Genomic DNA, 12,234 nt, shown 5'->3' on the forward strand with positions numbered 1-12,234 from the left:
CATATAAGTCGAAAGTCTCATTTAATAAATATTAAAATTAAAAGATATATAAATATATATATATCATTTTAAATTAAACTATATGCCATATAAAAATACATAAATATTCTAATTTTGAAATATACTTTGAATTTTTTTTTTGAGAAAAATATATATATATATATCATTTTATTTTTGTTTAAATATTATAAATTACTTAAACTATTAATCTCACAATGAAATTTTATTATCAGTAATTTAAAGTTTTTACTATAAGAGATTCAAATGATCAAAAAAATATGAGTAGAAAGCATCATTTAATAGATATTAATAATAAAATATACTATGTAATGTTGCTATCATTTAAATTTAATTATATACCATATCAAATAGACAAAATACTTTTTTAGATTAAAAAATTTATTTATATGTTTGCACCAATTTAATTATATAAGTAATAGTTACTGAATTTTTAATTATTAAATAAATATATTTATTATTTCATAATACGTTAAAAAATATATAATACATAAAATAATTTATATATATAATATTCATCCTGCGCAAAACGATGGTTATTAAGTAAAAAAGGAGGGTAAGCTGGTGATTTGTTTTGTTACGAGCGACATGCGTGAGACTTGTAAATTTAGCAAGTTTTTATTGCATTGTCGTAACTACAAACAAAAGCCCGAAAGAGAGAACCAAAAACAAAAGGGGCCTTGTTTTGTCTTGGTAGAGGGCAAAAAAAAAAAAACAGGCCCAGAACTCGAGTCGAAGAGAGAGAGAGAGAGTCGCATACTGCGTCGAGGAGAGAGACATCACCAAGAACAAATTATTTTTTTTTCTGCGGAGAGGGAAACAAAAATTGAAAAGAAGAAAATAGCAGAATTAGAAATCTCATAAACAAGAAATTGATCTTCTTATTTCCCTGAGAAATCGATTTCGTCTTCGATTCGAAGCGTTAAACAAAGAGGGGGTTTGGGTTGTTTGTTCAATCTTCGTTCAAACCCTAGGAGAGAGAGAGAGAGAGAATAAGCTAATTTTAGATTCGTGATTGCCCAACATCTGTGCCCTAGGCGTTGCTTTACGTTGAAATTCAGGTACTCTACCTTCCTTCTGAAACCCTAGTGTCCAGCTTTGCTCGAGTTTCTGTGCAATTTCGAATATGTTTAGTGCCACTGATTAGGGGAATGTTGATTCTGTCTTCTCTGTAATTCGTACCTCCTTCCTTCTTCTAAATGCGCAACAGAGTTCGTGTGCACGCCCGCCATTATGTACCTTAAGCTGATCATTTCAAATTTTCAACTTTGCTCTAGCTCGCATCTGATCTTCTCGAGGAATACTGAGAGCATCTTATGTGTGTGTGTTTCCAGTTAGTTATCGAATTTATGGGACAACCAAGGTGCTGATGCATGGATGGATATCTTCTAGTAAATGCTGAGCTTGATTCCATGGGAGGAGTTATTGATAGTGGAGGTGGTATTGCTCTCAAAACGTCTCCCCGCCGAACTGCAATTGAGAAGGCTCAAGCCGAGCTTAGGTATTTCAGATTGAGACTTCTTCTTCTTTAAACACACTACATTTTCTACAACTGTCTGTCACTTCCAGTGTGTAACAAAGATGCTTGTTTCAACAGGCAAGAGTATGATGTCCGTGAGGAAAGGAGGAGAGAACTAGAGTTTCTTGAGAAAGTATGGATACATATTTGCAATTTCTCTCTTCGTTTTCCTTTGAAAAAACTTATCATGACAAGCATTTACTCTTCTTTCTGCTTCAGGGAGGTAATCCCTTGGATTTTAAGTTTGGTATTGCAACTTCACATAGCGTCCAATCTACATCACTCACTGATCAGCAAGCAGAGCATTTTGTAAACAGGTACATTCATGTTTGCTGTAGTCTCCCATTAAATTTCATGGATTAACTCTTCATTCTTTACCTGTAACAGTGGACTCAAGGATAGTTTTGCCCTGGCTTCCTCACCACATGGAGACTCTGTGGAGAGTAGTGGTAGACCCGCAGTTCCTACAGTTTCTGAACCCAATACAGCGGATAATCTTTTACTCTTTGATTCTGGAAATAAGTCAGTTGAGGGAGAAAACAATTTGAGATATCCTAACAGGCAACACAGAACGTCCGAGTCAGAACGGTCATACAAAGCGAACACCAACCAAAATATCAAAGAAACAGAGGATTCTGCTATCTTTCGACCGTATGCTCGTAGGAACAGAACAAAGATAAATCGGGATCCAGCACGGTCAAGTTCCACGGATTTAGTTCAGAATCGTGGTGGTCTTGCAACGTCTATCTCTGTCCGCAGAGGATCAGTGGACGGAAAGGTTTGCAATTCTGAAGCAGCCAATCAAAAGGATAGGCAAACAACCTCTGTATCATGTCCAGTATTTGCAAATTCAAATAGAACTGTTGTTCCGAAAAATGTAGCTCCCAGTAATACGCTGAATACTAAGGTGGATGGTGGACCTGTTGTGCGAGAGAGTGCTGCTGGATCGAAAACTAGTCTAGTATTGAAGGATGAAGCAGACATTACAGTTAGAAAAAAGTCCGCAGGTTTGCATCTTGAAGAGGCTGGGGAGAAGGCACAACTAGTTTTGACTAGTACACAGATTGGTTCTCCCAAAGCTGCAACAATAGCTGGCCAGGAAAATAATTCCACCCAAATGGATGAGCTAGGAGATTCTACAGGAGAAAAAAAGAGTTTAACAGATAGAGCAGCTGCAGGGACAGAGTCTTCTCATGCTAACCACTTAGAAGTAGATGTAGATACTGAAAGAGATCTTTATAGAGCGGACAAACTCGACTCAGATGAAATCTCTATGCCGAAGGCTTCAAGAGTAGAGGGGCTACTGAATCAAACAGTTGGTGAACTGAAGATTGAGGATGAGACAGGTCGATCTACCACCATAATTAGTGAGTGCAGTCCTGCGCGTGAAATTCTGATGAATTCAGTTAAAGTTGAAAATGAAAACTACAGAAGTGTGGCTGAGCTACAAAATGAAGAGGAATGTTCTGACACTGAGAAAAAGCTTCAACATGGGTTGGTTGTACCTGAAAATGATAAGAAAGTTAGTAGTGTTTTGGCTGACGATCCTAGTAGCTTTGTGCACCCTGGAAAACCTCAGGCATCTGTAGACGCAAGTTCATGCATGGTTGGCGATAATGTATTGTCAGGAACTGACGTTGAAGCATTAAAACATCAGCCTAGCTCAGATGATGGCTCAAAAGTGTTAGATACTGTGAAGGAAGACTCTCTCCTTGAGGAGGCACGAATTATACAGGTTTTCTTTTTCAACTTGGTTTGATGATCTTAAGCTCGCGAGCTTTCGAGGTACTTATATACCTATTCATCTTTTTTTGCATGACATGATGCATTAATAGGCGAAGCGAAAAAGAATTGCCGAGTTATCCTGTGGTACCGCACCTGTGGAGGTCCGTGAGAAATGTCAATGGGATTTTGTCCTTGAAGAAATGGCATGGCTGGCAAATGATTTTGCTCAGGTCTGGTCTAGTTGAATAAGCGTTCTGATTGAAATTCTATATATTTGCATGGAAATTGCTACATTTTGTGGATTGTTATTCTACTTGTTTCCGTTGACATCTGGACATTCCTATACTTAAATGAGCTTTTCCACATGTTGCTGGAACATTTTTCATTGAGTGTTCAGATCGCATGTTGTTTATCCTCACATATTTCCTTTTCGTCTTTTAGGAGCGGCTTTGGAAGATGACTGCTGCTGCACAAATTTGCCATCGGGTTGCTTTGACTTCCCAGTTGAGATTTGAGGAAAAAAATCAGCACAGAAAGCTGAGAAATATAGCTTCAATCCTATCTAGTGCGATATTGAAATTCTGGAGTTCTGTGGAGGTTCCTGGGGAGCTGGAGGAGACAGGCTTGGGAATTGATAAGGTATTTGACGGACAGACCTCTGTTATGTTTAGTTATCATATGGTTCTTCCATTTTCTTAGAAATCAGAACTATGCATACGCACACACACATACACACACTTGTTGGATTAAATTATTGACAACACTGATTTCCTGGAACCATATTGTTAAGTTTGTGATATAAGCGACACAATTCTATGGATATATCCTTCGTATAATTGATCAGCCGGGTCTTTCTTATTTGCTTGAATGGTCTTCCAGTTTTACCTCCATGAATCTCTGGTTCTGTTGCTCTCTACACTACGATTTTTGTAAACTTAATGGTATGTTTCTTGGTATACCATGGTTGTATGCAGGAGACCTGCCAAGAATCTAATTGTGAGAGTGGCAGAAAATGTTTAGCCGTGGGTGTCAGGGAGTATGCACGTAGATTTTTGAAGTATAACAATTCTTCTATCCCTGATCATTCAGCTGCACCATCAACACCCGACTATATGTGCGACCCAGAAATATTGGATACAGCTCTGGTTGATCAGCTATCGGAAGTATGAACTTTTGTAAACTCTGCAGCCTCAGTTCAATATAATTGCTGTGGTAGCTCTATAATATAGCTGATTGAGCTTTGTTACTGTTCAGGAAAGCCTATTTTATTCAGTTCCAGCTGGTGCAATGAAGGTGTACCAAATATCCATTGAGACCCATCTCGCACGCTGTGAGGTATATTATATTTTTCTGTGCTAGGAGCTCTCATATTGTAACCATGATTGCTTAAATTTGTATCTGTTATCCAGAGATATTTAACAGTATTTCTCTGTTCTCAGAAGTTTGGAAATAGCATGAAGGAGGAGGTTGATACATCAGCCTATGATGCTGTTGGAGGTATGCACAGTTCTTGTTATTTAAGCTTCACGTGCTGGTTAAATATTTTATGACCTCTTATCTCCATTGTAGATTCAGATTACGATGTTACTGCATTTGATGAGGATGAAGTAGAAACGAGTACCTATTATCTCCCTGGAGCTTTGGAATGCAGCAAATCATTTAAGTTGAGCCACAAAAAAAGGAAGAATTTGATGAAGTCGCATTCTGCCCGGTCATATGATCTTGGAGCTGATTCACCGTACATGAACTACACAGATGGGTTTAACTCATCGAATTTGATGGCGAAAAGGGCTGCTAATAATATAAATGTCGGCTCAGTTCCTACGAGGCGTGTGCGCACTGCTTCCAGGCCGAGGATTGTGAGTTTACCAGTGCCCTCAAAGACAGATGCATCTAGTGGGGATACTAGTTCTTTTCATGATGAGCAAAGTAGTTTGCATGGTGGATCGGCAGTTCAAAAAGGCACAGAGGTTGAATCAAGTGGTAATTTTGAGAAGCAGTTATCCTATGACATGGCTGAAACTTCAGGGAAACCTAAAAAGAAGAAGAAGACTCATCTGGTAGTTTGCAATATGCGCATCTATTACTTGCTTTTTTACTGAGAAATAGTTGCTATTAGTTTTACTCTACATTGCACTGTAATTTCAATTTTATTTGTTGCAGGGATCTGCTTATGACCAAACCTGGCATCCCGATTCATCAGTCCATGCTGAACAGGTAATTTCATTTTAAAATCTTATGAATCAAATTGAACCAATGTTTAAGGAAAGTATGTCAGGAGTTCAGGTTGTGTGTTTTAATCAGTGTTAATGCTGATTAGCCTGCTGTTCAGAGTTTCATATTTCTTGAAATGAGAACTTTAAATTATAATAGTTGGTAAAATATGTACCATGTACTGGTAACTGACTTCCCATAAAAGTTTTCTAACTTATCCTTATTTCGGCAGAAGGACCACTGGAAGAAGCGAGTAGAGAATCATTTCGATATGAATGGTATTATTTGTAAATTCATTTTTACTCTCTGTTGCATTGTAGTTTAACTTCGGCAGTTGGGGGAAGCATCACTCTTCTTTTATCAATCAAACCGAGTTTATGCTTTAAGGAGAACTTTTTTGCATACATCTTATCATTAGCCACCAATTATAAAACTAAAATAGTGGATACTGTGGAGTTATAACCCTAGAGTAGAAGGTTGTAATTGGGATTAGTTCAACTGTCTGTAGAAACTAGCATGATTTTGCTGCTTTTTTGACATTTCCCCTTTTATGTCTCAATGCTGATGTATAATGAGTTTATAATCCAGTGACATATTGTAATTGCATTGTATAAGGTATATATGGTCCTCATGCAAAGAAGCAAAAGACCACCAAGCAATTGGTAGAGAATAATTTTGATGGTGCTATTGCTCTCACTGGATCAATTCCTTCTCCGGCAGCTTCCCAAATGAGCAATATGTCCAACCCCAACAAATCTATCAAATTTATTGGAGGTCGTGATAGGGCCAGAAAAATAAAAGGCCTAAAGGTATTTGCTGTTTGGGGTGATAACTCCGCCAACCACTTTATTTTGGGTGTTCCTTTTAAACTTGAAATTTTGATTTACGCAGATTTCTCCTGGCGAGCATGGTTCTGGAACTACGTGGTCACTATTTGAGGATCAGGTATTTTTATTTGTCATCTTTCTTAGCGTCGATATATTGTTGGTTTCTCTGTGAGTTTTCTAATTATGTTATACCATCTAGGCGCTCGTTGTCCTGGTGCATGACATGGGCCCTAACTGGGAGCTCATTAGTGATGCAATGAACAGCACTCTTAAAATTAAGGTAAGTGCTTGCTGTTTTGAAAACCTTGGGATTCTCTGTAAATTTCTCACCGAGTGGTACAGCTATACTTCATTTGATAATAATGTTGTTTCTATTCTAGTGAACTGTTTTACTGGATATTGTTGTCCTATATATTACTTTCTCATGTAATGAACATTTGGGATTCGTTGCTGGCTGGTTGATTTGTTCGTTGTTTGATCCGCATTTATTTATTTTCCAGTGTATATATCGTAATCCGAGTGAATGCAAGGAGCGGCATAAAATTCTGATGGATAAGACTGCGAGTGATGGGGCTGATAGTGCTGAAGACTCAGGGACTTCTCAGTCTTATCCATCCACTTTGCCTGGCATCCCGAAGGTTTTTCTTTAGCTCTGAGACGCATCTTCTTTGTTTAGACCAACTGAAATACCCAAGCTATGTTTGTTATATTTAGGGAAGTGCAAGACAGTTGTTTCAGCGACTGCAAGGGCCAATGGAGGAAGATACCCTGAAGTCCCATTTTGAGAAGATTTGTTTGATTGGGAAGAAGTTACACTATAGAAAGTCACAGGTTGGTTCACCTAGTACTTTTTACTGTTTACATGCTTGTAATTTGAAACTATTACTTTCTTTCTGCATTTGTTCTAGTCGTATTTCAACCGTTTTCTTATCAATAGTCATAGTTCAAGCTTAATTCAATGGGTGCTGTAGCTAGTTTTTGAGTCCCTTGTTGGAAGAATGCTGGAGGGGTCTTAACTTTTATAGTTTCAAAGAGTGTTTTCAGAGTTACATGTTCACGAAATTAGGTTTAAGTTGGACTAAAGATGGTAAACATTTTTGTTTATAGAAACCCGAGATATGGAATTTATTATCTTGTTGTAGTCAAAGTTTATGATGTGAAAGGCATGTTTCAAAGCATAGCTGCAAACCTGGCTAACATTTGCTGAAGTCATTAGGAACCGTTACATTGTAGTTGGAAGTTGAAATCGTCAAAGGCCCTAATTTTGTTTTCTTGTTGCTGCTTCTGTCTGTCTGCTACTGTTTCATCGATCTTCAAGAATGATGGTCGGGATCCCAAGCAGATAGTACCAGTTCACAATTCACAAGTCATGGCTCTTTCTCAAGTATTCCCTAATAATCTGAATGGAGGTGTTCTAACGTAAGTTTTGGTTTTCGATAAATAACTTTATTTCCTGTTTACTATTTCCGCGATACTAATATCTTGCTACTCTCCGGATGAAGGCCCCTTGATCTCTGTGATGCGTCAACTTCAGGTCAAGATTTATTTTCACTTGAAAATCCAGGTTCGCATCTGGGTCTTCCAATGTTGAATCAAGGGACGCCAGTGCTACCTACTTCTGGACCAAACCCATCCACTCCTGGATCATCTGGTGTGGTTCCCGGCAACAGTTTACCAACCACACTTGGTTTGCACCATTCTTCTGCAAGGTAGACCTGTAATGAATGGTTTGTTTTGGTGAAAGCACACGTTTGTGCATCTCCGCTCAATGTGCTCAAGGTTTTAGTACTTCTTTTGGTTGGTGATATGTTTCTTTCCTTTTAGGGATGGTAGATTCAACGTTTCCAGAGGGCCTTTGCCACTTGATGAACAACATCGACTCCAACAGTCTAATCAGATGTCACCCAGTAGAAACCTGCAGCAGCCTTCTTCATCAACTCCTGGAGCTATCTCAGGATCTGGACACCGCATGGTTCCTGGTGCAAACACCATGGGTGTAAGTGGACTGAACAGAGGAGCACCCATGTCGAGGCCTGGTTTTCAAGCAATTGGCTCAGCAGCAATGCCAAATACTGGTAGCATGCTGTCATCTGGTATGGTGGGAATTCCAAAAACTGGTAATATTCACTCTGGAGGAGGAGCTTCTCAAGGAAACCCCATGTCTAGGCCGCCTCGTGAAGCTGTTCAGCATATGATGCGGGTAAGCTACTTGGCTTTTGGTTGCTGCTATGCTAAATAGTTTATCTGGCTCCTTGGTTTAGTTTGTAGACGTTCAGCGCTTACTGATATGCGTTAGTTTCAGATGCAGGCTGCTCAAGGGAACAGCCAGGGGATCCCAGCTTTCGGTAGTTTGAGTTCTGGATTTACCAACAACCAGACAACTCCTGTTCCGGCGTACCCAGGCCATCTTTCTCAGCAGCATCAGATGCCACATCAGTCGCATGTGCTTGGCAATTCGCAGCATCCTCATCTCCAGAGCCCAAGCCCAAGTCATGCCACTAGGGCACAGCAGGACGGATTTGCTCTCCGTCAAAGGCTAATGCACCAGAGGTTTGTGCAGCAGCAGCAGCAGTTTGCATCATCCGGCACTATGATGCCACATGGACAACAACAACAACAACCTCAGGGGACTTCTGTTTCTTCTTCGACACAAAACAATCAACAGACTCAACCACCCGTTTCGCCCCAGCCATTACCGCCCCCAGTGTCGACCTCTCCTAATACTAATGCTTTGACACAACAAAACCCTCAAAAATCTCAGTTACCGCTTCATGGCCTGGCTAGGAATCCTCAGTCTGGTGCTCCTGGAGTAAACAATCAATTTGGAAAACAACGGCAGAGACAACTCCAGCAGCAGTCTGGAAGACAACACCCACACCAGCGGCAGCCATCACAAGGTCAACAGCAGAATAAACAATCCAAGGGGGCGGGTAGAGGAAACATGGTTCATCAGAACATTACTCTTGATCAGTCACACTTGAATGGTCTCACCATGTCCCCCGGAAATCAGGCTACCGAAAAAGGAGAGGCAATGGTTGCAGTTAGGCCTGATAGGGAGTCTAATGTGGGGACTGCCACGAGCACGCATCTTCCGTCTAAACCTTTTGTTTCACCAGAGTCCTCAAATCATTCACAGCAATTGCCGAAATCATTTTCTGGAGCTACATCTTCGTCTCAAGAACAACAGATACAGTTACCTTCAGACAATAGGATCCAAGGCCAGAGCTCACCTGCGGCCTCATGCAACATCTTGTCCACCTCTAGCCCCTCAGTTGGACCTTCCAACCCTCAGCATTTGTTGCTACACCAAAAGCAGCGTAATCAAGTGCAAGCTCAGCGAATTGCTCATCAGAATCATATTGAGAACTCTGACTTATCGAGAAAATCCCAAGCTGAACGTGTGCCACGCGTTCAGCAGTCTGTCCCCAATACCACACAAACAGCTAGTATGAGTACGAGCAAGGGTATGCCTCAAGTGACTAATGATTCGAACAACATAAAAGCAGTTGGTTCTACTGTTGTGCCTTCTCCAAATGGATTGGAACCTCCAGCTAGTGCCGCCTCTGTGCAAAGCGCTGCTCCTAATGTAGTAAACAGTTCTAATACAGACTCAGCTGGTAGTGATCCAGTAACAACACTGAAGCAAGGACTGGCACCTAAGCATTTCCCTGGGGGCTTGCCTTGTCAGGAGCTCAAGGGCCCGATAGAGAGACAAGAATCTCTACCAACAGTAGAAAAGAGACCAAAGTTGCCAGAGCAGCTGACTGTACAAAATCAGAAACGTCTTGCTTCTGATCAGCAGTCTCCACAAATAGAAGAAGCACAAGAACTATCATCTCCCAAGCCTCCCGATACAAAAGTGGAGTGAGAGGCACGACAGATGAAACCTAGAACCTCGAGTAGCTGTAGATCCTGCAAAGGGTGATGCTTGCCTTTACCACCGACAACCCTGTACAGGTACAAAAACTGGTTTGTACGGAGTCAGGGTCCTCACTGGCATTAAACATCATCAAGTTGGCGGTCTTTAGATTTTGCTGATTGGTTTGGTCGAAGCAAAGTAAATTATAAACTCTGCAGATGGAGTTTTTAGATTTGATGAGGGGAGAGGAAGATAAATGGGGGAAAGAAGGTGGATAGATAGATTGATGATGGTCCCTTTTTATATCTTTTTTTTTTTTTCACAAGAGAGAAAGGTGTATTTGCATGTAAATTACCACTGCATCATAGAGAGTCACTTTCTTCGTCTTGGTTCTTCCCATCTTTAGGTTTGGGAGAGTGGAAACAGTTTATAATGTTTTGTATAGAAGTCTGCTCTTCCACCCGCTATTTCCTCTTGTTTGTCCCCTTCTAATTTCTACTCTTGTGGGTTTAGGTTAGTTTAATTTGAATGTATTATTGTTTTTCTCCTTGTGGTTATAAATGAGAATCACAAAATGACCATATGCTTCCCAGTCCTCTTCACAAAATGGTCATGAACATTGGGATTACATTTGAAGATTTGATAAGAACGATTGCATCTTTTGTTTTTGTTAAATAACCAACATTTTGATCACAAGCTTTGTTGGATTTGCGAATGGCATTCATAAAAAAAAAAAGTTCTTGACATTAGATTACTATGTTACATCTCTGAAATGAAAAAGATGAAAGTACAACAATGTCATCATCTTTTTCACGTACCTGTGATGAAAAAGGTTAGAGAGAAGCAAAGGAAGTGTTGAGAAACTGAAGAAGCTGAGTTTGAGAACTCTGAATCAATTTAAGGCGTTTCATCTCCATCTCCTTACGCAGCTTCGCCGTCTCTTTAGCAAACTCCATCTTCTTCTTCTCCATCAGCATTGTTTTCTCAGCGAATGCCCTAATCTCATAAGCTACTGCTCTCGCTCCCTTCATCCTCCTCTCACCACCACTTCCTTCATCTTTCCTCTTCCTCTTGGATCTCTCCTTCTGTCCCCACTGCAACAATCCTCCACCAACTCCGGCGAATCTGTTAACAGTTCCAGGTCTTCTCACTATGTGATTGATACTCCTAGATTTGTTCAGACTCTCATCTTCGTCGTCGTCGTCTTCATCATCATATTGATCTTCTGCGTAGTGATTAGTTGGAGGAGGCAGTCGTGTGAGGGGACGAGCTGATATAGGAGCAGGATTGCTATCTAACTCCTCCATCTGAGAATAGAAAGGCCATATGGAGATAGGTCCCATGCTCTGCCTCTCCGCTCTGAATCTTTTCCGCAACTTCTCCATCTTGTGCCGACACTGTGTCGCCGAGCGCTCGACGCCGGAGCGAGCTGAGACGGAGACGGAGATCTCTTCCCACTGGTTTGATTTCAGAGGACCTCGACCAACGGCGTACCACTTCTCCTTGTACGAGTCGATTAGGAGGAGTGTCTCGTCTTCGGTCCATAGCACCGGTTGGGTTTTTCGGGCGAAGGCGGAGGTCGATGCGCCTAAGGCTACCACGGTCGTTTGCGGCGAGGGAGGGGTTTGAATCGCCGTGGAGCTCGAGGGTGGTGGATTTTGATGCGGCGGATTAGGGTTTGAATCAGAAGGAGGAGGAGGAGAAGGTGTCGGCGAAGGCGTCGCCATGTGGCCAATGGAAGAAAGCACAACAGCTATTGCTTCTTCGCCTTTTTGTTGTGTTGAGTTTTAACTCGAAACTCCAGATCATTGGGCTTTTGTCTCCGCATTGACTTTTTACATATTGGGCTTATGTCTCCGCGTTGACTTTTGTTTTTAACCGACCGAAATTCGTAACTGAACCATCTAGAGTTTTTAACCTTTTTGTTGCGTTGACTTAACTTATTTATTTAATGTAGTTTTCTAAATTTTTCAGGTAACATGATCAGCAAAGTAAACACTTTTAAGATATTTTAGATTGTTTTTCTTTTTAATTACATAACAAAAATCAACAATTTGTTTAATCAATTAGAT

General features: G+C 40.6%; 2 protein-coding genes across 5 annotated transcripts; one reads left to right on the plus strand and one right to left on the minus strand.

Annotated features, from left to right (window-relative positions):
• Window positions 1-436: 436 nt before the first annotated feature.
• Window positions 437-10,741, plus strand: LOC103828590 (chromatin modification-related protein EAF1 B). 4 transcript variants are annotated; one of them, XM_018653168.2, is made up of 22 exons: window positions 437-1,079; window positions 1,296-1,519; window positions 1,616-1,670; window positions 1,757-1,854; window positions 1,925-3,272; window positions 3,373-3,492; window positions 3,704-3,901; window positions 4,237-4,425; window positions 4,517-4,597; window positions 4,702-4,759; window positions 4,832-5,322; window positions 5,426-5,479; window positions 5,709-5,754; window positions 6,092-6,285; window positions 6,368-6,421; window positions 6,503-6,583; window positions 6,804-6,941; window positions 7,018-7,134; window positions 7,622-7,722; window positions 7,806-8,012; window positions 8,128-8,503; window positions 8,600-10,741. In XM_018653168.2, the coding sequence occupies exons 2-22, from the start codon at window positions 1,392-1,394 to the stop codon at window positions 10,169-10,171; spliced, it is 5,706 nt and encodes a 1,901-aa protein (XP_018508684.2). In that variant the 5' UTR covers window positions 437-1,079; window positions 1,296-1,391; the 3' UTR covers window positions 10,172-10,741. The 4 variants fall into 4 exon arrangements, with proteins under 4 accessions (XP_018508684.2, XP_033132191.1, XP_009102451.2 ...); XM_033276300.1 differs by having other exon boundaries at window positions 1,353-1,519; window positions 8,612-10,171; XM_009104203.3 differs by having other exon boundaries at window positions 438-1,079; window positions 1,353-1,519.
• A 28-nt stretch (window positions 10,742-10,769) lies between these two features.
• On the minus strand, window positions 10,770-11,948 carry LOC103828592 (trihelix transcription factor ASIL1). Its single transcript, XM_009104205.3, has one exon. It carries the CDS (start codon window positions 11,887-11,889, stop codon window positions 10,996-10,998), a length of 894 nt encoding a protein of 297 aa, XP_009102453.1. The 5' UTR covers window positions 11,890-11,948; the 3' UTR covers window positions 10,770-10,995.
• Window positions 11,949-12,234: the final 286 nt, after the last annotated feature.

Source organism: Brassica rapa, chromosome A07 (genome assembly GCF_000309985.2).
Source record: "Brassica rapa cultivar Chiifu-401-42 chromosome A07, CAAS_Brap_v3.01, whole genome shotgun sequence".
NCBI classification, from domain to species: Eukaryota; Viridiplantae; Streptophyta; class Magnoliopsida; order Brassicales; family Brassicaceae; genus Brassica; species Brassica rapa.